Source organism: Tiliqua scincoides, chromosome 5 (genome assembly GCF_035046505.1).
Source record: "Tiliqua scincoides isolate rTilSci1 chromosome 5, rTilSci1.hap2, whole genome shotgun sequence".
In the NCBI taxonomy this organism is placed as follows: domain Eukaryota; kingdom Metazoa; phylum Chordata; class Lepidosauria; order Squamata; family Scincidae; genus Tiliqua; species Tiliqua scincoides.
The window spans coordinates 136,187,427-136,212,002 of NC_089825.1; the positions used below are offsets into that span (position 1 = coordinate 136,187,427).

General features: G+C 46.0%; 1 protein-coding gene and 1 pseudogene across 1 annotated transcript; both read right to left on the reverse strand.

The window, feature by feature from the left end:
• Window positions 1-6,705: 6,705 nt before the first annotated feature.
• LOC136653750 (vomeronasal type-2 receptor 26-like) lies at window positions 6,706-14,977 on the reverse strand. Its single transcript, XM_066630630.1, has 6 exons — window positions 14,763-14,977; window positions 13,618-13,795; window positions 11,602-12,462; window positions 10,444-10,671; window positions 8,960-9,086; window positions 6,706-7,607 (listed from the first exon to the last, which is right to left on the reverse strand). Exons 1-6 carry the CDS (start codon window positions 14,975-14,977, stop codon window positions 6,706-6,708), a joined length of 2,511 nt encoding a protein of 836 aa, XP_066486727.1.
• A 5,499-nt stretch (window positions 14,978-20,476) lies between these two features.
• On the reverse strand, window positions 20,477-20,591 carry LOC136654832 (5S ribosomal RNA; annotated as a pseudogene).
• Between the last annotated feature and the right edge of the window lie 3,985 nt (window positions 20,592-24,576).

Here is a 24,576-nt window from a genome sequence, read left to right on the forward strand (position 1 = left end):
GGGAACGAACTGAGCCCTCCTTGGCACACACGCGCTAAGGAGAGCTCCATTCCTGCCTCCCCCAGGTAAGACAGGCTGCAGCCTCAGCCCCCAGGTCGTGTCTGGGGAAGGAGCAATTCACTGCTAGCATGCTATCAGGTGCACTTAACAGCATTTATTAGTGAAAAGAAGATAATAATAATAATAATACAGGTATTTCTATACCGCCTTTCTTGGTCCTCAGATTTCTCCTTAGACTTTATTCAAGGTGGTTTACATAGGCAGGCAAATTAAATCCCCGTAGGGATTTTTACAATTTGAAAGAAGGTTTCTATCTTTCAAGAAACCACAACATTCAGATGTTTCTTTCTTGATCTGGTCACATTCTGGCCTCCATCCTCCCATGCTCAGAGCAGATGGAATAGCTCGGCTCAGCTTGTCAGCTGCTTCAAGGTTGCACGGTGCCGGTGGCCTCGAATTGGCGACCTTTGGATGTTATCTTCAGGCAAATGGAGGCTCAACTCTCTAGACCAGACCTCCTGCCCCTCTAGACCAGATAAATCAAATAAAAAAAATAACAAAAAACATAAATTAGGAAAAAAAATAAAAATACATATTAACATACATAAATATACAAAATCCAAAAATATGAATAAACAGTTAGTATTATGAACCACAGATGAACCACAGATTCATCTATGAACCACAGATTATGCATGTATATCTAAAAAAGGTTTCCACAATATGTCCATTCATAGTAAACAATATGTCCATTCATAGTTGTGTGCAAACCATTTGTTCAAGTGTTGTATGATTAAAAGGACCTCGGTCCATTGAGTAAAAGGGCACTTTCCAATGTTTTAAGATAAGTTTTAGTGACAGTAAGGGCACAAGCAGTCCAATCCAATCTGGGGCTCACAGCAGTGGATCTCACAATCCACTGCCACAAGCCCCAATCCAGCATTGCAAAAGACTTGCTACTGTCATGTGCTGTGGACTCCCAGCACAAATGGCCAGAGGTGCAGGACTTGTGCCAATAGTCCTCCCATGTCATGCAGGAGCAGGCAATGTTGTGGCTGGGGTGGTTTGTGGACTGTTGAGGGGAGGGTTAGGGGAGGATGAGGAGTGAAACTCATATGGCATGGCTCCAGCAGGCTCATTGAATGACCAGCCACAGTGGAACTACTTCTAAGTAGAGCTGCAAAGGATTGGGTCATAATGGTAAGTCTCCAAGCTGCTGTGTGTGACCCTCCTGCTTGCCTCTTCACTCTCACGCACTCTGTCCCATCCCCTCCTGCCTTCTCTACAGATGGGGTGGGGCCATCATGGAAGTGTGCAAAGAAAACTACAACCCCCCCCCCCAGCAACAGCTCCATTTTTTTTCATGCCTGACACGTGTATCAAAAAAACTTGTGACTTCATTCTTTTTGAGTCGCGAAACTACTCTGGGCGACTTAGGAGACCACCTGTTAGGACTTGCTTTCAAATCAAGTAGCAGGGGGTAGAGACTCATAACACGACTTGCGTCGAGCTACACTGGACTGTGCCATCCCTGGTTTCCAGTGATTGAGCCACCCATGACTACTGACAGAATATCCTTTCCAAAGGATCATTTGCCTCTTCCAAAGAATGATGCCCACTTACCCTCTCGTTCTCCATGACAGGAAGCTGTCAAACCGAGAGCGGGACACCTTTGTCACATCCCTTGGAGGTCCCCTTCACATAACTCTCTGCTATCTCTGCATCTCCAGGTCAGCTCACCAGGCTTCAAGAGGGGTCAGGCTTCAAGAGTTTACCTAACCAGGCTTCAAAAGAATAAACTTCTTCCCTGAGAGAAAGCAGTTTATTGTTCTAAGCACACCTCCACAGCTGATGCCCAATACATGGGATACTCCATTTGAGACACCAGATAGCAGCCTCCCCTCCTCTGGCTTTTTGCCTTTAATTATTTATATTTTGCTTGCTTGTGTTGCATTATCCTGCACCCACCAGTAAAAACATCATGCAGAGGCTTAGGTTTTAACTGGGCCACTTCTATTAACAAGTTTAACGACAAAATGCAGCAGGGATGGTGTAACTATCAAGGCCAGCCCCCCAGCATGCAGGACACTAAATAAGGGGGAAATGACTGCAGTTGTCTACAGTACCTTCCCCCGCAAGTATCTTAGGTCGAACCACCCGACTCGAGGCCATGTTCAGTCCAAAATGTTGGCCTGTCCTTGTAGCCCCTGAAAGGTCAAGGTAGCTGTTCAGCCCATAGGACAAATCTTGCAGAGCTTTGCCAGTTCAGTCAAGGGCTTACCAGCCATCCTTTTCGAGCTGGTCAGGCAGTCACGGTTCACCTTGCTACCTCAGATTGGGCACCAGATGTCAAACACCATCTACCCTACCCCACATGCATCATGCCGAGGGACCAGGAAATGAACTAACCAGTTAGGGGATACCTAGCCATTTATACCCAGAACTCATCCTAACCAGTCTGGGGTAAGCAAAAAAAAAAAAAAAAAAAAATGACTGCCAACCAAGGCCAATCGGGATGACAGCAAAAAATCTGGCCAATCTGGCCTATCTGGCCCTCAAAAGAGTGACCAGCTACTCTCAGACTGCATATGAGGCAGAAGGGTAGGTGAAGTCACCGGGGTTCCAGTGGGCAAACACACACATAAAGATGTTGAGGCCCTCCCACCCTCCAGCATGGCTCCTTCAAGCCCCAGCCTGAAACATGAGGTGAGGCTGGGCAATGAACCGTTAGTGTGGATGGCGCGCTAATGGTTTTTCATGGTACGTGAAGATTTAGTTTTTCCCCAATTTCATTTTTTAAAAATGATAAAGGAAACTAACAAATCAAGCATTACCCTGTTTCCCTGAAAATAAGACCTACCCCGAAAATAAGACCTAGTTGTGATCAGGGCCGGGATGGGACGGGGGGCCGGAAGGGGTCCTCAGGTGGGGGGGGTGGACAACATGTCCAGGAATGCAGCACTCCTGTGTGCGCCACCTAGAAAGCACCTACTGTGCTACCTTGGGCAGAGGATGCTGAGGAGGAGCTGAGGTGGGAAGCAGCAAGCGAGGCAACCCTACCTACCCAGCTCTGAGGCTCTCCACACCTTCCAGGGAGTAAATCCCATTAACTATAAAGGAACTGACTTCTGAGTAGACAGGCAGGCAGTCATCCTTCTGGGTGCTGAGGGGACACCCTCTCCACACCTTCCAGGGAATAAGTCCCATTAACTATAAAGGGACTGACTTCTGAGTAGACAGGCAGGCAGTCATCCTCCTGGGCGCTGAGGGGACACCCTCTCCACACCTTCCAGAGTGTTAGTCCCATTAACTATAAAGGGACTGACTTCTGAAAAAAAAATAAGACCTACCATGAAAATAAGACCTAGTGTGTCTTATATAAGACAGTGTCTTATTTTCAGGGAAACACAGTAGTGAAGATGGACTATACAACTCTAATATAACCAAAATGACATTGTCTTTGAAAGTGAAATTTTTTTCCAAATGAAATGAACAATGAGAATGCCAAATTCAATTCTAAACCTTAAACAATTTTTAAACAAGACTTGAGTGACCATAGAAAGCACAGATCAATGCTAGAAATGTTTGCTGAATAATCTCTGCAGCCATATGCTGATTCCAGCAAGGAATAAATAGAGTTTAAGGTGGACAGAAAGAGATTTCAGGCTGTTTTTTGTGTTTTTGTATTTGTTTTAAATTTTGCTCCCAAGGACATTTTCATGCAGAGACCTTATCCACCAACACAGCAGTTCCTGCCTGTCAAACAACAAAATCCTACTTAACTCCCCAAGTGCTGATGCAGTTGCACCAATATGGTGTCCGCTGAATCCTGCAAGGGAGTTTTAGCCTCCAGAGGATGCCTCCAGGTAAGGAAATATTTGTTCCCTTGCCTGGGCTGCTGGGTCTACCTGACTGTGCAACCTCTATAGCTGACACAAGACCTTGTGGGCCCAGGTCAGGGATCAAGGCCAGGAAGAGGGTTAGGATATTGGCATACGCCACTGCCAATGATATCACCCCAGACCCATCCTGCCTTCCTCCCTGCCCTGTCTCGTCATCCTTCCCTTTTTTGCTGCATTCTGCCCATCTCCTCCTCTTTCCAACCAGTTGTCCTTGGTCTGCAGAGTTAACAGCATATACTGTCCTTCACTGCAGTCAAGTAGTTCAAATCCTGGGGACAAGATGTGGGTCTGGGAACTCCAAGATCTTGCCTGGCAAACCTGCAAACTTGGCTGGGTTTGGAAGGATCTCTTCCCTCCCACCCCTCACATGTATTCTCTCTGCCCCCTTTCCTCCTCCTGGAGAACGGAATGTTCCCAAAGGGGTGGCTGCAGCTGTGCTGAGTACTATATAGACCCTAAAGTCAGTGACAAGAACATTGTGATATTTTACCCTTCAGTAAATACTAATGTGATTTAATACGAATGTTCCACCCTCTCAACACCAAACATTAACTCTCACAGATCCAGTCCTGTTGCGAGCTGGAGAAGACGTTCACGCAGCTAGCTGCTATCAGGTTGTTCGGCTTGCCTATCTCCCAAGGTCGGAGCGCACACTCCCGGCGACAAAGACGACACAAGGCAGAAGTCCTCCACCAAACGCCTCTTTACTACGTATATACAATATTTACAACAGCAACAGTCCAAACTGTACAAATGGTACACGAATCACTGATCACACTGACGTAGCCTTCGGCACAAAATCCACTCTGCATTTCCCACAACCCAGCTTGCTCCTGCTGGAATATATATGAGTGGCAGCCAATCAGAGAGCAGTAAAATCTGCAGAGTCACTCTGACTTGGCATGTGCTGCCACACACACACACACACACACACACACACACACACACACACAGGGAATGTCACCTGGTATGGATCACCAGATATTTCATCATCCTTCTTTCCCAGGATGCTGTGCTGGCTTAGTCAGGTCAAGGCTTCAGGCCTGCTACTATTCAGCCAGTAGATTACCTAGCAGTCCCAGGGATGAACCCTTAACAAGTCCCATCCCATCCCCCTCCCGCTCCTTTCCCCCTCTCATTCTGGAGCTTCAAGTACACCTGAGTGGCCCCTCTCCAGCCCTCTGCCTTGCATTCCTGGGCAATAGGTGATTGGATTAAATATCCCAGACAGGTGAGACACAGACCTGTCCATCACAGAGTCCCCATTCAGAACATGTTTTCTTTTCAATGTTGCACAAATGCAACATTTATCTTTTTTTTTTTTTTTTAAGGAACTTTGAATCATTGTATGGATCTGAATTTTTTCCTGTGGATACTAAAGTGATTGTTCCCTGCTTCCACCCCCTCCCAGATTTTTAGGGCATCCCTATTTTGAGTATCAGGGATGCAAATTTGACCTTTTTAGGGTCTCTAACCCTCTGCCACTTTGACCCTTTTGTGTATCCCCCGGTGAACTTACTATTAAGCATATTTTGAAGGGTAAGGGCTAGAGTTTGTAATTCACTTTGATTGGAACCTCTCAGCAACTGGTGAAACAAGTAAACTGGATCTGGCTTGGGGAGCTCCTAAGTCGATGTAAACATGCCTTATGGGATTTTTTTCATTTTTGACAGGTTCCTCACAAGTCAAGGAGGCACCCCCTTTTCTCTGTGGGCCTACTGTGTCACACTTAGCCACATCTAGAGTTGTGTGCTCAGTGTAGAGAAAAGAGTTTGTTTTATAAATTGAGATTTACTTGGGATGCTGAGGTCTCCTTATCGTGACCAGAACAGAAATTGACCCAGTCTATATGAGGATAGTTGAAGTCCCCCATGATTACAACCCTGTCCCTCCTTGTCACCTCCCTGATCTGTTTCCTCATTTCAAGGTCCCCATCCGATTTCTGGTCTGGAGGACGATAGCACGCCCCCAGTATTACATCGCTGCACAAGCCTGGTAATTTAACCCACAGAGATTCTACGGTGGAGTCGAACCCACCTTCAATCTCTACTTTGCTGGATTTTATCCCTTCCTTAACATAAACAGCCACCCCACCTCCAACACGCCCCTGGCTGTCCCTCCTGTAGAGTTTATAGCCCGGGATTGCGGTATCCCACTGATTTTCCGCATTCCACCAGGTTTCCGTTATGCCCACTATGTCAATGTTTTCCCTTGTCACCAGACATTCCAGTTCTCCCACCTTTGCTCGGTGACTTCGGGCATTCACATAAAAGCATTTGTACATGGAATGCCCCAGGATGGGCTGCTTATTCGCTCCTTTGTCCCCGCATCCTCTCATTGTGCCAAACTGTCTATCACATCCCATCACACTACCTTTCCCAATTTCTTCTCCTGCTCTGCCTTTGTCTTGTTGTTCTCTAACCTTCCCATCCTCATCCCATAGGGATGAGGAGTCCCGAACCGGATGCCCCTCGGCTCCTGTCGGCCTTCCCCCAGGGATCAGTTTAAAAGCTGCTCTGCCACCTTTTTAATGTTATGCGCCAGCAGTTTGGTTCCATTCTGGTTCAAGTGGAGCCCGTCCCTCTTGTACAGGCCCCGCTTGTCCCAAAACGTTCCCCAGTGCCTAATGAATCTAAACCCCTCCTCCCTACACCACCGTCTCATCCACGCATTGAGACCCCTGATCTCCGCCTGCCTAGCTGGCCCTGCACGTGGAACAGGTAGCACTTCCTGTTAAGCATCTCAATATTATAACCTTGAACAAAAATTCATGGTTCAGAGGAATGGCAAGTGGTGCCTTCATTTATTTATTTATTTTCATTAGGTGTTCTTTTTTGTTCAAATCTGGCCTCACCACAATAATGTAGCATTTGGGGAAAAAGATGCAGCTCAGTAAACCAACACCGGAAGTCAAGATGGAGAAGATCTCCACAGCCACCATGTATTTCCCTTTGGTACTCAAGTAAGATGGTACGAAGGATAGCCAAACACTGCAGAAGACTAACATGCTGAAAGCAATAAATTTGGCTTCGTTGAAACTGTCAGGCAACTTCCGGGCTAGAAAAGCCACCGTGAAGCTGATAACGGCTAGGAAGCCCATGAAGCCCAAGACACAGTAATACATGAGAACGGAACCTTTGTTACATTCTACTACAATTTCTGCCTTCACAGAGTGCATGTCCAAATCTGGGAATGGAGGAGTGGTGGCCAGCCACAGGGTACAAATAGTGACTTGAATAAGGGAGCAGGAAAGAACAATGAGGGCTCCCAATTTATTCCCCACCCATTTCCTCATCGTGGAACCTGGTTTGGTGGCCATGAAAGCCAGAACCACAATGATGGTTTTGGCCAACACACAGGAAACGGCCAAAGAGAAGATGATGCCAAAAGCAGGTTGTCGAAGGGAACATGTCACTTTCTCAGGTCTGCGGATGAATAGAAAAACGCAAAGGAAGGAGAGCAGGAGGGAGGAGAGGAGAGTGTAGGTGAGGTTCCGGTTGTTGGCTTTGACAATGGGAGTGTCTTGGTGCTTAATGAAGGTCCCCAGCACCCACGTGGTGATGGAAGAAAAGAAAAGAGCAAACATGGCCAAACTGGTTCCTAGAGGGTCTTCATAAGACAAGAAGCTCAAGACTTTTGGAATACACAGATCCTGCTTATTGTTTGGATACTGATCTTCTGGGCACTGAACACAGTCATCCATGTCTGAAAAAGAACATTGAGTCTTCTAGATATGTCATCTCATTATATTCTTAATTCATTGTTTCCCAAACCATGGGTTACAAGCCACTGATGGTTATGACCCGATGTGGAAAGGGTCGCAACTCCATGCTCACTGCTTAACAGCAAAGCCTTTCTGGGAGCCCCCTGGAGTCTGCTTCTGGGTTGCACTGGGCCTGCAACCCAATTCATCAGTCTCTGTGGACCCCTAGAACGCATCCCAGAAGTGATCAGAAGTTGTGTAGGCAAACAGAATTAACTTCCGGTTGCTTCCGGGAGATATTCTTGGGTTCACAGAGGCCAATGGAATGGGTTGCAAGCCTAGTGCAACCAGGAAGCAGCCTCTGGGAGCTCCAAAAAAGGCTTTGAGCTAAGCATTGAACATGGGGTTGCAACACACCGCAGGGGATGAGGTAGGTCGCGGCAGGCAAGCATTTGGGAACTACTGACTTAATTCCAATAGTTAGGTCTTAATGTAATCATATCCTCAATAGGGACTGTAAAAAGCCTTTGGAAATGAGAACAAGCCAAAAAAACCAAGCTTGATGTAACAAGGGCCCTTACCACCACTTTTATCTTGTCCAAGGCCCTTACACAGCTTACTTTGAAGAAACAATGAGGGAACCATGTTGATGTTAGTGGTGGTGATACAAGGAGCCCCAGTGAAGTATCTTCTCCCTGCTGGACAAAGTCAACAATTTATAGAAATCCATGCAGGGAAATGATGCTCTTTGCACCTTTCCTGGCAAGGTAAACAACTCTGGGCTTTGTTCCCTTGCTGGGAATGACACACAGAGTATCATATCTTCATAGGGGCTTCTGACACTTGCGGTCCCAGTCCAGCTTTGATGGATTTCAGCTGATATTATGGATAAACAGTAGTGAGGCCCGTTCTTGGCTTTGAGACAGGCTGCAGCAAGGGCAGAGTCCAGTTTTGGAGTAGGCAGATGAGGCTCACAGAGGCTAGAGGTAGTGCATGTGGTCAGTGTAGGGTGAGGAAAAGTGCAATGTCAGGTGGAGGAGGATCCAAAGAACCGTACATCAAAGATGCAGCCAGCGTCAGGCAAGGGGTGAGGAAAGGCTATGCTCTTCCTCTGTCCAATGATGTCACTAGAACTGAGGAGCCATGGCTGGAGTGACTGTTATATGGACCCAGGTAGGCCTTTATTGGCACTTCAGGTCACCTGGACTCTTCCATACTGGTTCTGACCCTTATAATACAGCACTGCAGCAGAGAGGGGGTTGAGAACTCCCAAGGCCCTGGAGCTACTGTGGCGAGACAGATGGTAAAGTCCCTACGCTCTGCTGCTGCAAATTGTGTACTTAACATTTCTTACCCTTCTGGTTGGAAATCTTCCCTTCTGGACATGGAAGGCAGTCATAACAGCAAAAGGGCTTCCCCTCCTTCTTGCTCCTACTGTAACCAGTTGGGCAATAGTCATTACAGAGCGAAAGGGGTTGTGCCTGTTCATAAATCAAAGATAATATTTTTAACTAGAAAACTTTTGTATTCCTGAAAAATGGGGGGAAGGGAGGATACAGTCACACTCTCTGACATAGGACTGGGAAGAGTTGCAGCTATATACAGCTATTTAGAAGATGTTTAGATAGCTAGAAGATAGCTATGCAGCTATTTAGAAGATATTAAAATGGTATTTGATGCAAATCTCCACTCTCTGCAGTCCAACAGCGTCACTCGGTCTCAAGTCTGCTGCTCGTTCATCAAGTTTGCGTGTTTCACAGTTTACGTTTGTCTTTTACTACTACAACCTTCTCTTTGGAAGTTGTTCAAACTCTTCATTTGCTATATTTTAAGTTATCCAGTGGAGATACAAGATGGATGATGGGCAGCCTAATTCTGAGCTGTCCAGAGTGTGGGGCTGCAGCAGCACCAAAAATGGCTGCTGCTGCATCCTACGTGTTCTAGGCAGCCACTGCCACCTCCTCAGGAGAAGGGGACTTTTGCCCCCTTCCCCTCTGTAAACCAAGTAGCCCTGCAATGGGGCTACTCGATTCTATGACAACCTGAAGGTCAGCATAGAATTCAGAGCCTCCGTGTCAGGCTGCCAGCCTGACACAGAGGCTCTGGATCTGGTGGACCAAAGCTTCACCAGTCCCGCCTCCATCCTGCCCCACTCCCTCCCCCTGGCATGCCTCCTCCCTGCCATCTTCTAGCCCTCCCTCTGCCTCACCCTGCCCCAGAATGCCTCCTCCCTGCCTCCTCCCACCTACCTCTCTGCTGCTTGCTAGTGCTGGGCTAGCACTGGGGGAATACCAGCATTAGGGCCTGCAAATGTGCCTTATGGCGCATTTGCGACAGTGTGCACTGGTGGTGAGCTGGCACGCCAAACTCAGGGTTGGGCTCTCAATAGCCAAACATACTGTATAGTGATATGGCTTGTAAGGTTTGCCAGGTGGTCATTAAGGTTGGAGGTGATGGTGCTTTTGCTTGCTTTGAAAAGATCAGCAAGGTGAAACAGCCAGAATCAACTGTTTTTAGCACGGCAGGTGAATCAGACGAGTTTGATTCCCTGTCACTTCTTCATTGGTCTTCTGAGCATTTATGATGGGAAGCTGCAAAATGAGCACATCACTCTCTCTGCTACTGCCTTCTCCTTTGTTTGTGTACTGGCTGGGGGAACAGGAGAAGGTGGGAGGACTAACAGGATTCTTGCGCTGTTCCTGCTCCTTCCTTCATCCCCAACCAATCACACTGCTATCCAAGACCCTGGGGAAAAATCTGATTGGTGGAAGCATTTTTTTTTTCTTATATGCCCTCAAAGCAGCTTATACATTTAAGCATAAAGATTGTCGGTCCTACCTGGTTAAACCTGCTGGGCCACACAAAGGCATCTTCATCAACAATGAACCCATCGTATGGAGGATCCACAGGCTCTACTTTCCCGACTTTGACTCGAAGAAAGGACTTGTTTGGAAATGTAACCCAGGTGATAATGTCATACCCAGTGACGAGTTCCCCTTTGGAGTTGAAAGAAACCTTTTCCCCAACACTGTTGTTAAACGAGACACTTCTAAGGAAGGAGTGGAGCTAAATTGAAAGGGGAAGACAAGAATTAATCAGGATGTAGAAAAGAGTGCAAATATCCACAAAGTAACAGTTCTTACAAGTTGAAGTCTACTGCTAATGGCCCATTTAAAAGTGCTAGGCATTTACTATTAGGAGCAAATATCCACAAAGTAACAGTTCTTACAAGTTGAAGTCTACTGCTAATGGCCCATTTAAAAGTGCTAGGCATTTACTATTAGGAGCAGCGGCAGGAGTAGTAATTAAAGCCCAATCATAATCTGTGTTGGCACAGCCAGGCTGCAGGGCCTGTGCTGTATCTAGTGCAGGTTAGGAGGAAGTCTCCATGGGGTAAGGGAATATATTTCCCCTTACCCCAAGCAAAACCTCAGCCACCCCTATGAGGTTTCTCAGATCCGCACCAGCTGTATTGCTGGTGCAAATCCGGAAAGCGCTGTATAGGGCTGCCTGGTCTGGGAAAGGGATTAAGATATGGTAGACAGGCCTTCACTAACCCCACCCCCTCTTGAGCCAGATCCCTCATCCTGCCTTCCCCATACAGAAAACCCCCTCCCCACTTCCCTCTCACCACCCCTCCACCTCCTGGTGCACCCTTACCTTTCCCATACAGTGCTGCACCTGAATGCAGTGCCTGCAGGCTGGCACAGGCCATTGGGTTAGTGCTGCCAGCTCATGAGTAGCCACAAAATGCAATGAAACAAACCATGTTGAAATATCTCTATCCTATTGAAAGTTATAGCCAAAAAAAAAAAACAAAACACAACCCAGCAGGAACAGGGCAATGGTGCATCACCACGCCCACCACCTGGGGAATGGCCATGCCCACTGCATGGGAAGAGGTCCATCATGGGGGGTGACTCACTGGCCTCCTGCAACAGGTGACGCAAGCCCTAGTGACACCACTTCTAGAGGCTGTGCTTCTAATAACATTACCTGCCAAGGCTGTTGGTTCAGAAGTTGCTGCCTCCCTCCATTTGCTATTGCTCTGTGTTTGAACTGGGATGAATGCATGGCATTCAACGCATGGGCCACAGCATAGACAACATTGTAGACGCTATAACTGTGTGCAGTCATTTGTGTTTCAAAAACAGACCTGGGGAGTGTACTCAGCTCCTCCCCCCCAGTGCAGATGTCCTCAAATGCCTTTTCTCCTGAAGTGTCAGGGAAGGAACATTGGAATGCCTGTTCCCAGAATTCCCTGATGAAGCCATCTTCTTTTTCTGCAATGGGGTTTCTATTCTGGAGAAATGTCTGGAATCCCCAGAGCTCCTCCGAGTGCACTGCAAAAGATATAGCACCATGGAGGAAATCCATGTCCATCTCTCTTTGCAAGGGAAAAGATGTGAAATCCATCTGGGCCGTCATGATCCAGACTTTTGCTTTGTTCTTCAATGGGATGCCCTCGTTTTCAGCATACTCACTCATCATTCTTAATGTCATCATAGTCTGAATTTCTCCATATAAGAACACAACGTTTGCCGTGCTCTCCACAACCACAGCAAGTGTTTTGTATGCCTCTCCGACCATTTCAATGATGTCACTGGACAAGGTTTGTTTGGGGAAGCGTTCCACAAAGTGAACACAGATGCCACTTTTGGAAAACACCGGAAGCACCGTTTCGATAAAGTTCTCGGTGTTATCCTCACTCTGATAAATCACCCCAATCCACGTCCATGCAAAATGCAACAGCAACTGGAGAATCCCCCTATATTGATGGTCCTCACTGGGGAACATCCGGTGAATGAAACCAGCTTTGTTTTTGTTCTTCGTTGTGGGAGCAGAGCCATAGGCGAGCTTAAGACAACGAAACAGGGAGTAGGGAAGACATTGTTCGAAGATAAACGCTGTGTATGTTTTCAGCCCAATCCTACGTGTGTCTACTCAGAAGTTAGTTCCATCGTGTTCAATGGGGATTGCTCCCAGGTTAGCATGCATACGATGGCAGCCTTTGTTTATTTGCAGAATGTCCTTATATTATTGGACAATAATTTTATTGTCTAGTAACAACAACTAAAATAAATAATACCAAGACCGGCAAGTATAACTTGAGCATCTCTGGAAGAGGAAAGTCAATAATGTGCCGATTATCATTGGAGCTCTTGGAGTGCCTAGAAGTCTGAAGACTTGGCCCTTAAGCAGCATGACCAGATTCAATGGAGGGCAGAGTGCCTCTACCTTTAACAGAAGTATGGAAGGGGGAATTTGGGCAGGTGCAGCATTTTAAACCCTTCCATGTTGAGCTGCACCTGCCCAAATTCCCTGTTCTATATAGTGGTTAAAAGTACAGGCACTCTGTCCTCCATTGGATCTGGTTACCTTGCCCTTAAGAACATTACACCAACTCAGCTCCAGAATTTCAATTTTGCTTGTAATAGTAAGAATCCTACAAAGATATATTTGTGATTCCCAGGATCTTAGCTAGATCCTGAATTGCAGACTATCAGCCCAATCCTATCCACACTTTCCTGGGAGTAAGCCCTATTGACTCTAAAGAGACTTACTTCTGAGTAGACATGCATAGGATTGGGTTGCATAACCAGCCCAGCATAGGCTGTGATGAAGTAGTAAAATAATAAATAACTTTGCATGTTTGCACAGCATAGTATGTAAAAGGACATTTCTTCTCTGATATCTGCATGGAAATTATTAACAAGTCACATGCACTACTGAGGACTAGCAGCGCAACCCTGTGCAAGTCTACTTAGAAGTAAATCTTATTTGAGTCAATGGAATTTACTCGCGGGCAAGCATTCATAGGATTGCAGCCATATTAAATCTACCTTAAAACATATCCAACAGTTCTTATATTTGTTAATAATTTACATTTAAGCAGGGTATATGTTCTTATTTCAATCACAAATTCTTTAATCATGAAATGATTAAATGAGAGCCAAATGAGAGACATGTAAATGGCTTATTAAACTCTCATGTTGCACCCAAACATCTTACTTGTGGAATCTTATAGATGCACAGTACAGTTGCCATTTGGAGACAGGTGTAAGAGTTTGGCCCTCCTATGACTGCTACCAGATTGTTGCAAATGTCACACTTGTAATTAGGGATGAACTTGCCATGTGTGGAGAGAAGTTCCATGGATGAAAGGTAGGTCCAGCTTGCACTGAAATGGCTATTATAAACATGGAAGCCCAGGGTGAGGTTGGGTAAGAGATGGCTGTGTTCATTGATCTCCTTTACGGCAAATTCCAGGGCCAGGATGTGTTGATAGTTGTGAGCCAGGAACCTGGAATGCAGTGAACATTACACATGTACCCTTTTCATACTATGCTATTCAACACATATCAATCGGATACAGATAAAAGACTATCATTGTATACACCCTTGCGCACAAGCACAAATAAAAGCTTGAAAGATGTGCGGTTAAATTGCCTACATATGTGTGGTCAGTCTGTAGAACTCCTTGCCACAGGATATGGTGATGGCATCTGGCCTAGATGCCTTTAAAAGGGGATCGGACAAGTTTCTGGAGGAAAAATCCATTACGGGTTACAAGCCATGCTGTGTATGTGCAATCTCCTGATTTTAGAAACAGGCTATGTCAGAATGCCAGATGCAAGGGAGGGGACCAGGATGCAGGTCTCTTGTTATCTGGGGTGCTCCCTGGGGCATTTGGGGGGCCACTGTGAGATACAGGAAGCTGGACTAGAAGGACCTATGGCCTGATCGAGCAGGGCTGTTCTTATGTTCTAAAACCTTGGATTTGGACTTGGACAGGCATTTAGAGAAGCTAAGTGTTTAGGATCTCAAACAATCATATTTCCCTAGACCATGGACACAGAACAGACAGACAGACAGAGAGACAGACAGACAGAGGTGTATCTAGGCACACACAAGTAGAACATGTGCCCTGGGCAACACTTGAAGGGGGCACCACTGAAGGAATGGGTGAGGCCAGATCACCAATGCCAGTTTCTCCTCCTCAGAAGTGATGTCATCATAGCTAAAACCAGCTGACCTAGCAAGATGCCATTCCAATTCATCTTCCAATATGCAGTTCAGCCAAGTTCTCAGGGTCAGTTTACATGAGACTATTAGCACTACAGAAACGACTTGTTCACAAAACAAACGTTCCTTACAAGAGCTCATCATTTAGTTCCTCAGATGGGTATTTTTCAAAGGTGATGGCATTTGAAAATATGAAAATCTGGGACAGAATGCCAGCAATGATGAGGTCTCCTGAGTGATAGTACTGGTGGAGAACAGGAAGAGGGTCATTGATGGCGCATTCAGCAAGAGGATTCGTGCACACAACCCTAGGCACTAATGCCAGCATCACAAATACCACCGCCATTCATAGAAATCTTCATTTTAGTTAACAATTGCCCTGTGTCCCTTTTGGCTGTTTGATCGTTCCTGAGTAGCTTATCCTGATCTGAGCAGCCATTGACTTGGTTAATTCAAAGTACTGACTTCTGTGTTGTGATCAAACCGGCAGACATCTCCGTGCCTGTATCCCTGGCTCTGAATGGCATTCATAGCATTGTGCAGTCTTAGGTTCTGGCCACTGGATCTCCCTTGGGACTTGGAGATGGAGGGAAAACAAGCAGAGTTAATTTGATAACTGTAGGGTAGATAATCACTGCTTCCATGTTATAGGTTTCTTGTAGGAGAAAACAAGTTTATTAGGCCTTATGGAAGAAAGTTTGGGCTGCACCTCACAGAGAAAGTGAAATGTTCTCCCATCTTGTATCTGTTTCAGCCTGTGACCAGGACAACCTGTCTTTTACTTTAAATCATTTCTGGCCAGACCACAGGTGTACACATTTGGTTCTTGTTGCGTATTTGCAACACTGGACAGAAATGCCTTAAGGGTTTAGTTGTGAGTGAGGCTCCTGCTACAGTATTGCTGGCTCTATCCCTTCCCAGTCTCATTGGATGTCCAAAGTGGTGTCACGGGTCAATCAGACTAGGCATTGGCTAGGAGCTAATCTGTAAGCCCTCAGTTCTAGCGATGGTGGTAGGATTCAATGTACTGTATAGTCAGTGAGAACTGATACCAACAGTCTCCTCCTTTCCTTCTCTACACCAGGACATGCTTCTTCCTTTTTCCTCCTCCCCTCCATTGCTTGATTCATGAGGTTATCACCACTGCAGCTGCTCCTAATAGCTACTCTTCCTCATTCAGGAAAAATTGGAGAAGAATTGGTTTCTGACAATGGGGCAGAAACCATGCAGAGTGAGCCTCAAAGGGGCCGGGAAAGAAGGAGGCAGTGGTGGTTAGGCAGGTTGTATTGTGTCTATGTGAGCAGTGATGCCTGCCTCCCGCACATCCTTCCTGAGGTGACAGTCTTACTGCAACATGTGATGACAGGGAGGTCATGGAACCAAGCAGAACAGTGCTAGGGAGCAGCAATTATCAACCAGTGTGTTGTGGCACATTGGTGTGCCACAAAAGTTCCACAGGTGTGCCACTAATGTTTGGAGCACAACAGTGAAAAATAGTTGAAAAAATCTCTTCTACATTCTGCAGCTCTGTTTCTAAGGACGCAGTCCTGAGGGGCTCTTGGGCTGGCGGAAGTCCTCAGCTAGGCCAGCGCGCAGAGGCGCACTGGCTTGCAGAGGCTGATTTAAACCTCCGCGCCAAAGAAGGCACCAAGCTTTGCGTCAGCTGAGCTTGGCCGACACAAGATTCTCGGTGGGCGGAGAGGAGGAAGGGAGGAGGTGGGAGGGAGGCATTCCGGTGCAGGGGGAGAGTGGGCAGCGAGCAGTTGTGGGGGCAGGCAGGGGGAGTGGGAGGCGGGGCTGGGATCCAGCTGTTATGCCAGATCCCAACCCCCTTTCCTGAGCAGCGTGGAGCGGCTTCAAGCTGCTCTGCTCTTCTCGGCCTTGTGCCACCTCAGGAGGTGGCGCTAGTCCAAGGAGACCCATCGGGGCTGCAGTGGCTTACCAAGAAGTAAGAGGAAGAGTATCCCCTTACCTCTGGCTGAACCACTTTGGGCACCTATCCTGTGCTGAATACAGCGCAAGATAGGATTGCGCCCTAAGGCCGTTTTCTGTTGTAACAATTGTCTGTCCCTAAGGAGCTGGTGGAGGGACAGACAATTGGTTGCTACAGACAGTTGCCCTAGAACCTGGGAGAGTCTTTCAGAAACCAGAAGTGACATCCCAAGACAAGAAAGAAAACCAGAGAGGTCAGTGTGTCATGAGAAGAGTTGAAAATTGCTGAAGTGGAGCATCTACAACAGGGCCAGTCAAGGCTTGGTCACAGATTATATCACATCATCATCACACCATTTCAATGACATATATTTACTAACTGGATCACACTGAAATTGAAGGACTTTCCTGCTGGGTTTTGGATCTCTCCAAATCTCGGTCCATCTCCCACCTCGGCAGTGGAAGCTACACAGTTGTACATGAGTGAATTTAAAACTTTCTTTGTGTGTTGTCTTGATTAGCATCCGGTTTTGTTTTAGGTCTGCTTAGCTTCAATCACTATGGACGCAATCCTAACCCCTTATGTCAGTGCTTTCCAGCACTGGCATAGCAGTGCCAATGGAAAATGTGCTGCATCCTGCGGTTGTGTGTCACTCACAGAGGCCTCCTCAGAGTAAGGGAATGTTTGTTCCCTTACCTCAGAGCTGCATTGCCCTTATGTCAGTGCCGGAAATGGGTTAGGGTCGTGCCCTATGTGTGTTAAAGATGATGCAAAAGAACAGAATGAAGTGTGACCTTGGAGGAACGGGCTGCTTTTCTGTTAGAAAGTCTATGCAGGGATGTAAAGAGAGTGCCCAGGGCCACAAGCAAGACATTTTACTGGAGTACATTAAGACCATAAATTTGATTAATTAATGGTACAATGTGATGCTCACTTTCTTGGGAGTAACCAACTGAACATAATGAGCCTCTTAAGTAGGCATGCCTAGGACTGAACTGTTCGAACAGGATCTGAAACTCCTTTAGTTAAATTATAAATCTTACCTGTTAAAAAAATCTTATCTTACCAAATATCTAAATATTTGGATTTGCAGAGGTGCAATTTTCTCTTTCTTTCTACCAACTTCCTCACAGATGTGCCTATACTTGGAAAAAGAAACTCTGGACTTTATAAAGTACTCTTCTATACATTAGTCTGCATGTCAGATTGTCAGATCTCACTAAGAACACAATCCTATGCTTGTCTACTCAGAAGTCCTATTTTCTTCATTGAGGCTTATTCTCAGGAAAGTGTGAATAGGACTGGAGCCTAAATCTATTCCTAGAGTTTATCTCCCCCTCCCTCATATGACACACAACCCAATCCTAACCAACTTTCTAGTATTAGTGCAGCCACACTGCAGCCCCAAACTGGGAACAAATGTTCCTTTACCTTGAGAAGGCCTCCGTTACTACCCAGCCACTACAGGATATAGCCCGCACAACTGGATCCACACTGGAAAGCTAGTTAGGATTGAGTTAGGATTGAGCTGACAGTCCCTAAGCCCTAAGTCCCTAAGGAGAACCTGCTAAAATTACCCAGATTGCATTCAGCAGTCACCTGGAGATTAATGCTGATTTCTGTAAACTCCAAGCCAATCCTAGAGGGTTGGCAACCTTATCTGCTTGGTGTTTCATTACTGGATTTATATTACAGCTCTGAGCACTTTAGCGGAAGTGGTGATGGTCTGAAGATGAACCCGGCCAACTGCTCTTTCACGGTCATTCATAGGTTCTTTTCACTATGACTATTAAAAACTCTTTGCATGGAGAGTTAACCTTTGAAGATGTGTGGTTGGCTTCCAGTCTGGTTGTTGCGAAGCAGTTTGAAAGAAAACCTGCATTGCTTCTCTCCTGAAAACAGCACAGTTGTCCACTCTCACTTAGCAGGTATTCAATCCAATCGCTCAAGCAGACATGTAAAGGAGTAAACCCCATTGAGCTAAAATAGTTTGGCCCTATAAAATTTGTTTTCATAGCTATTAGCAAATGATGAAAATATGATGCATTAAATACATGTGGGGGTGTCATCCCCCAAGGCCACACTTGAATTCTACTGCTGTGTCACATGAATTCAAAAATAAATAGCATGGTAGAAAGTGAGCAAACGTATATAGCACACAAGAACAGTTACAATCATATGGTACCAACACCAGCATCTGAATGCATACAATCAGACTTCCTCATGGCTGTACCAAATCCATATGATTTTAGTTACTTAATTCTTCTCGTTAGCTGTTCTTTTTTGTTCAGATCAGGCCTCACCACAATAATGTAGCATTTGGGGAAAAAGATGCAGCCCAATAACCCAGCACCAGAAGCCAAGATGGAGAAGATCTCCACAGCCGCCAGATATTTTCCTTTGGTACTTAGGTAGGATGATATGAAGGACAACCAAACAGCGAAGAAGATCAACATGCTGAAGGTGATGAACTTGGCTTCATTGAAAGTATCTGGTAACTTCCTAGCTAGGAAAGCCACAGTGAAGCTGACAATGGCCAGGAAGCCCATAAATCCCAAGACACAGTAAAACATGACACTTGAACCTTCACTACATTCCAGCATAATTTCTGAAGCCCTTGAATGCATGTCAAAAGTTGGAAATGGAGGAGAAGTTGCCATCCACACGGTATAAAGAATGGCTTGTAAGACGGAGCAAGAAAGAACAATGGAGTTGCTCAGTCTTTTACCCACCCATTTCCTCACGCTGGAGCCTGGCATGGCAGCCGTAAAAGCTAGAACCACCGTAATGGTTTTGGCCAACACACAAGAAATAGCCACTGAGAAGACGGTGCCGAAAGCAGTGTGTCGAAGGAGACATGTCAGTTTCTCAGGCTGGCCGATGAATAACAAAGCACAAAGGAAGGAGAGCAGGAGGGAGATGAGAAGAGTGTAGGTGAGATTCTGGTTGTTGGCTTTGACAAGGGGAGTCTCTTGGTGTTTAATGAAGATCCCAAGGACCAAAATTGTGATGGCAGAAAAGGAAAGAGCACAAGTGGCCAAACTGATCCCCAAAGGCTCTCCATAAGACAAGTAAATTATACGCTTGGGAATGCAGAAATCCTTGTCATTGTTTGGATATTGATCTTCTGAGCACTGAAAACAGTCATCCATATCTGAAAAAGAAAAATGTAGTTCTTTATAGCATGTAGTCAAACTTGTATGCAAAAATGGCCCAATTCTAATGAAAGGAAGCACCAGCAGAAGGGAGTTTTCCACTGGTGCTGGCTGCTGCAAAAGTACCCTAAAGCACTTTGCAGCAGCACAGGTAGCTGGTGCACTAGCAGGAAGGCTAGAGCTTTCCCATGTGCACCAGCAGAGCAACAGAGAGCTCCCCAGAGCAGGTAGGCCCAGTGCTGGTGGTGGAACAAGGCAAGAAGCAGGGGCAGGGAGGGGATGGAACATGGTGGAGGGAGGGCGTAACAATGAGGAGATTGAGCAGGTTTGGCAGTGGCAGCTCACCCCAAATTCCAACCTCCTTCCCAGACCTGCTCCTGGATATTGCCATTGCAGGTCTAAGTTGACCCATTGCAGCTGCTTGGGGCTTACCTTGGGGCAAGTGGACAAATGTCTCTTTACCATGAGGAAATCTCCAGCAGTCAAAAATCCACTGTGGGATGCAGCGGAGGATGCACTGGTGCCACTGCACGGGGATTTAGGTAGAATTGAACTGAAAGTTTGAAATACAATCCCACCCCCTTCATCCCCCATATATTTCAAGAAGCTGTATTAAGTGATGGTCCATTAGCAACCCCTCCAAGCTGTTTGCAATTGCACTATGAAATGCCTAGTCATAGCTAACTACTAGAAGGTAATTCCCTCATCAGGGGAGAGTGGTGGTTGGCAACCTTCAGTCTTGAAAGACTATGGTATAAGCCTACAGCACCCGGTATTCCCAAGCGGTCTCCCATCCAAGTACTAACCAGGCCTGACCCTGCTTAGCTTCCGAGATCAGACGAGATCAGGCTTGTGCAGGGTAGGCGGAAAGAAAAAGTATCCCCCAACTATTTCCCAATCCAGGGAAGGAGCAAAAAAATTGCAGCTCTGCCCCAAAAAGTAGTCACTGGCAATCAAGCGGATGGGTGATTGCCACTCTGACTAGACCAGGACCTTGAGGATTTTTATTTGGGCTCTAAACCAAGCTTCTGATACCTGGCCAACTACAGCCACAACAAGCATGCAAGAAGAGGAGCGATAATGAGTTATCACTGATTCCCTCTTGTCTAAGTAGAGTGTATTATTTTTGTTTCATTGGATCAGTAGCTGTGGTACTGTATAAAATGTGCAGAAAATAGTGCGCAGAAGATAGTGATTGCATCACCATCGACCACAACCATTGCTGAACTGTCCATCACTTTCTAAACACTTAAAAAAAAGAAAACCATTTGTACCCTCTGCTGCGCACATGCTGGAAGACAGCAATTTTATTTGACAATCAAACAAAACTCAAAACAAACTCTAAACACAATGATACAGGCTTACCCTTCTGGTTTGCAATCTTCCCTTCTGGACATGGAAGACAATCGTAGCAACAAAAAGGCTTCCCATCCATCTTGGTCTTTCTATATCCAGGGTGGCAATGGTCATTACAACGAGATAGGGGCCAAGCCTGACCGTAAACGAATGAGGACAAGGGAAGCATGATTTGTTAATACAATAAGATGCAGGAATCTCTTCCGTTGAACCCACATCCAGAATGGAAGCAAAAGGAACATTTTAAATAATAAGCATGGATGGGGGAACTAGACAGGGGACCCAGCCTTCTCCTCTCACCTGAATCAGCTGAACGTTAGAGCAGGAGAAGGTGGAGTGGCTTTTCAGCAAGTAGCAGCTACAGAGAATTACAATCTTGATCTCTTAAACAGGGCAGGGCTACAAAACAGCAGAAGGGAGAAGTTCTGGAGCAAGCGTTGTCACTTCATGCTTCTGAGCCATTGGAGAAAGGTGGGGGAAGTGACCTGCAGAGGTTCTCCAGAATAGCATCAAGCACTCCTAAGCAAAGCAAATCAAGTCAGCGTGTCCCCACTACCTTGGAGAAGGAGGTGGCTCCTTCTAAGTTTGTCTTGGTTCCACACCCTATGATAATTAAAACCAGTGCTGAGGCTAAAGTAGAGACAGACCTCCAGTGGCCGGACTGGAGATTCACAGCTTGGAAACAGCGGGGACTCTAGGAAGCTTAGAGTGATGGTAGCTTTTCAGCCAATAAGGAGGAAGGATACAATAGATGGCTGCTCACCCTTCAAGGACAATAGGCTCTAGACTTCCCTCTGAGGCCCCTCTTCACATATGGATTGAAATCAGGGCCACATTTTGCTTAAGCCATTTCTGCCCAACGTTGCATATACACGACAGGGATAAAATGTGTACACGTGTGGGCTGGGTAGAAATGGGTTAGTTACACTGTAGGATAACTTGCTGTCTTCCATCCTCTCAAAGAATGAGTGCCAACCTGGAAGGTGGGAGCTGGGAAGGCTGTTTGTGTTATATAGTTTAGTGACCCAGCTCCACCCTGAAGCTATCATATTGCTTTCTTTGAAGGGTGGGACAAACCTGCCTTCATGGAGTGCTTGGAGGAGTCATATCAAAGGCTTTTGCCTACATGAGAAACACCTGGGGGGTGTATCGTATTCATTGTCTCAGCCCTTAGTTCTGTGTTGTATGATTTGGAACACATGATTCATAATTGTGAGTGCTTTTTATTACAATTGGTTGGAATTGTTTGTTTGTTTGTCCTGCATTTTGTCTGATAGTTCACTTTTTGCTCTTGCTTTTTGACGACTTAGAGCGCTGGTTGCCAAACTCGCAACTGCTGTCTATCAAAAAACCAGTCCCCACTCGGACCTGAGCTTACCATTCCGCCTCTGCGCCATTCGTATTCCCAGTAGATCTGGTCACAGGGATGCTCTGGACAGTCACACCTGTTGCCCGGCATCCCAAAAGGCTGTGCAACAGGACATGAGGGTGGATGTGACTGCCCAGAGCATCCCTATGCCCAGATCTACTGGGAAAACACACGGTGCAGAGGTAGAATGTCAAGCTCTGCTCACAAAGCAGAGGGCTTTCCCCAAACTGATCTGCCCCCTGGGCTGGGGTTTGGAAAACTGTGATGTAGAGGCCAAAGGACTGTAAATTAACCCCCCCCCCATACAGACACTGGATAAAACCATGCTACCTGGTTGAACCCGCTTGGCCATACAATGACATCCTCACGAATACTGAATATTTGGTCTGCCAGTGGGTTTACTCTTCCAATGCTTACTCGACGATAGGACTGATTTGGGAACACAATGAAATTGATAATGTCAAATCCGGCAACTAGTTCCCCATCTTGGTTGAAGGACACCATTTCCCCAACACTGTTGTTAAATGAGATGCTTCTCAGGAAGTGGTGGAGCTGAATTGCAGGAGGAAAGCAAGCAATTCAGAACGATGTACGAAAATACACAAATATCCATTGCTGATATTTCATAGTAGAGAGTCATGGGAAATGACACTTGAAAAGCTTCATGTATGCAGATCTTTGTAGAATCAGTATTACTAACCGAGTAATGCTAACCCAATGAGTAACTCAAGCATAAGAAGCCACAATAGGGCCAAAGGCAGCACGTTTGAAGCTTATTTATGGCTGCAGAGATCTTAAAGCACAATCCTAAGTATGTCCATTCAAAAGCAAATCCCACTGAATTCAATGGAACTTACTCCCAGGAAAGTGTTCATAGGATCGCAGCCTAAATAAGACAGGGAGGTCATCCAACATGGAAACCTCTCCTTACTTACAACTATGTGTGAAGTCCTACAGTGTGCAAAACTGGTCAAATTGGTGAGCAAGAAACTTCAGTATGATAGCCTGCAATATGAAATTGCATCCAGCTGCTGTGTCCAATAAACAAATTTTGCATATTATTTTTTTCCTTAACAAAAGTGATTTACCAAGAGAAGGAAAAAGATGATGTAGCATTTTTACTTATTGGAAAATTTTGTTTTACAGTTGCAATCAGTATTAGCCCATTTTGGTTCCTGGCTCAAAATGTGTCATGGGAAGGAGGGGTCAAAATAATAGTTGCATCTGTTTAATTTATGCTTACGATAACATCATGTGCTTGGGTTCTCTGTGGTTCTATAGAACCTGCTTTGGACCTTTATCTCCTTCGTGGTGGGATCCCAGTCAATGGCGAATCATATAGTGATACAACACAGCAAATCAGGTTTGATTAGATCAGTGGTTCTCATACTTTTTAGCACTGCAGCCCACTTTTAAGAATGGCAGTCTGACCAGACCCACTGGAAAAGATGTCATGGCCAGAAGTGACATCATCGATTTAGGCTTCAAACTCAGCCAAAGGTTTCATTACATGGCTGTTATTTTGCATTGCTTGGAATTCAAACATAGCAGCTTGGAATCAGTCAATGCAGATTGCAGGCTTGGATCCTTTTCCAACCACACAGCCCTCCCCTTCTTTCCAGGGTCCCATCTTCCCACCTATTCAAGTCAAAGAAACAGACCTCTCTCCCACCAGGGGCCTGCCCTGCCCAGCAGCTCTTTACCCTGTATTTTCAACTCTGCATTTTCAATGGCTGCTGAGCTAGGTACTACATGGTTCACGACCCACCTGGTGGGCCCCAACCCACAGTTTGAGAAATGTTGGAGATAGTGATGCAAACAGAGGGCAAACTATGTCCATTCTTAAATAGTATTGTCCTTACTCTGTACCTGTTAAAACCTTTGTCCTGTTCTGATATAATCGCTAAGGATCACTGTAAGTGTTTTTTTTTCTCCTTTCTTTTCTTCCCAGCTTCTAAAAAATGCCCAAGAGACAACTTCTGACAGTCTAGGGCAGTTGTTCTCAAACTGTGGGTCAGGGCCCACTGGTGGGTCATGGCCTGATTTTTGGTGGGTTGTGAAGGACTGGGCACAGCCTCCAATGCAAACATAGGTACTGACAATATCAGATAACTAATTGTCTCAAGGCTTGA

What these genes read in the sequence shown, in the direction of transcription:
- LOC136653750 (XM_066630630.1), bottom strand. Translation starts at nt 14,977, where the DNA reads ATGGCGGTGGTATTTGTGATGCTGGCATTAGTGCCTAGGGTTGTGTGC. An exon ending in GAACTAAATGATGAGCTCTT is followed by an intron (nt 13,796 to 14,762) that starts GTAAGGAACGTT and finishes TGTTTATAATAG; the next exon opens with CCATTTCAGTGCAAGCTGGA. An exon ending in TGAACCAACAGCCTTGGCAG is followed by an intron (nt 10,672 to 11,601) that starts GTAATGTTATTA and finishes CTTTCAATTTAG; the next exon opens with CTCCACTCCTTCCTTAGAAG.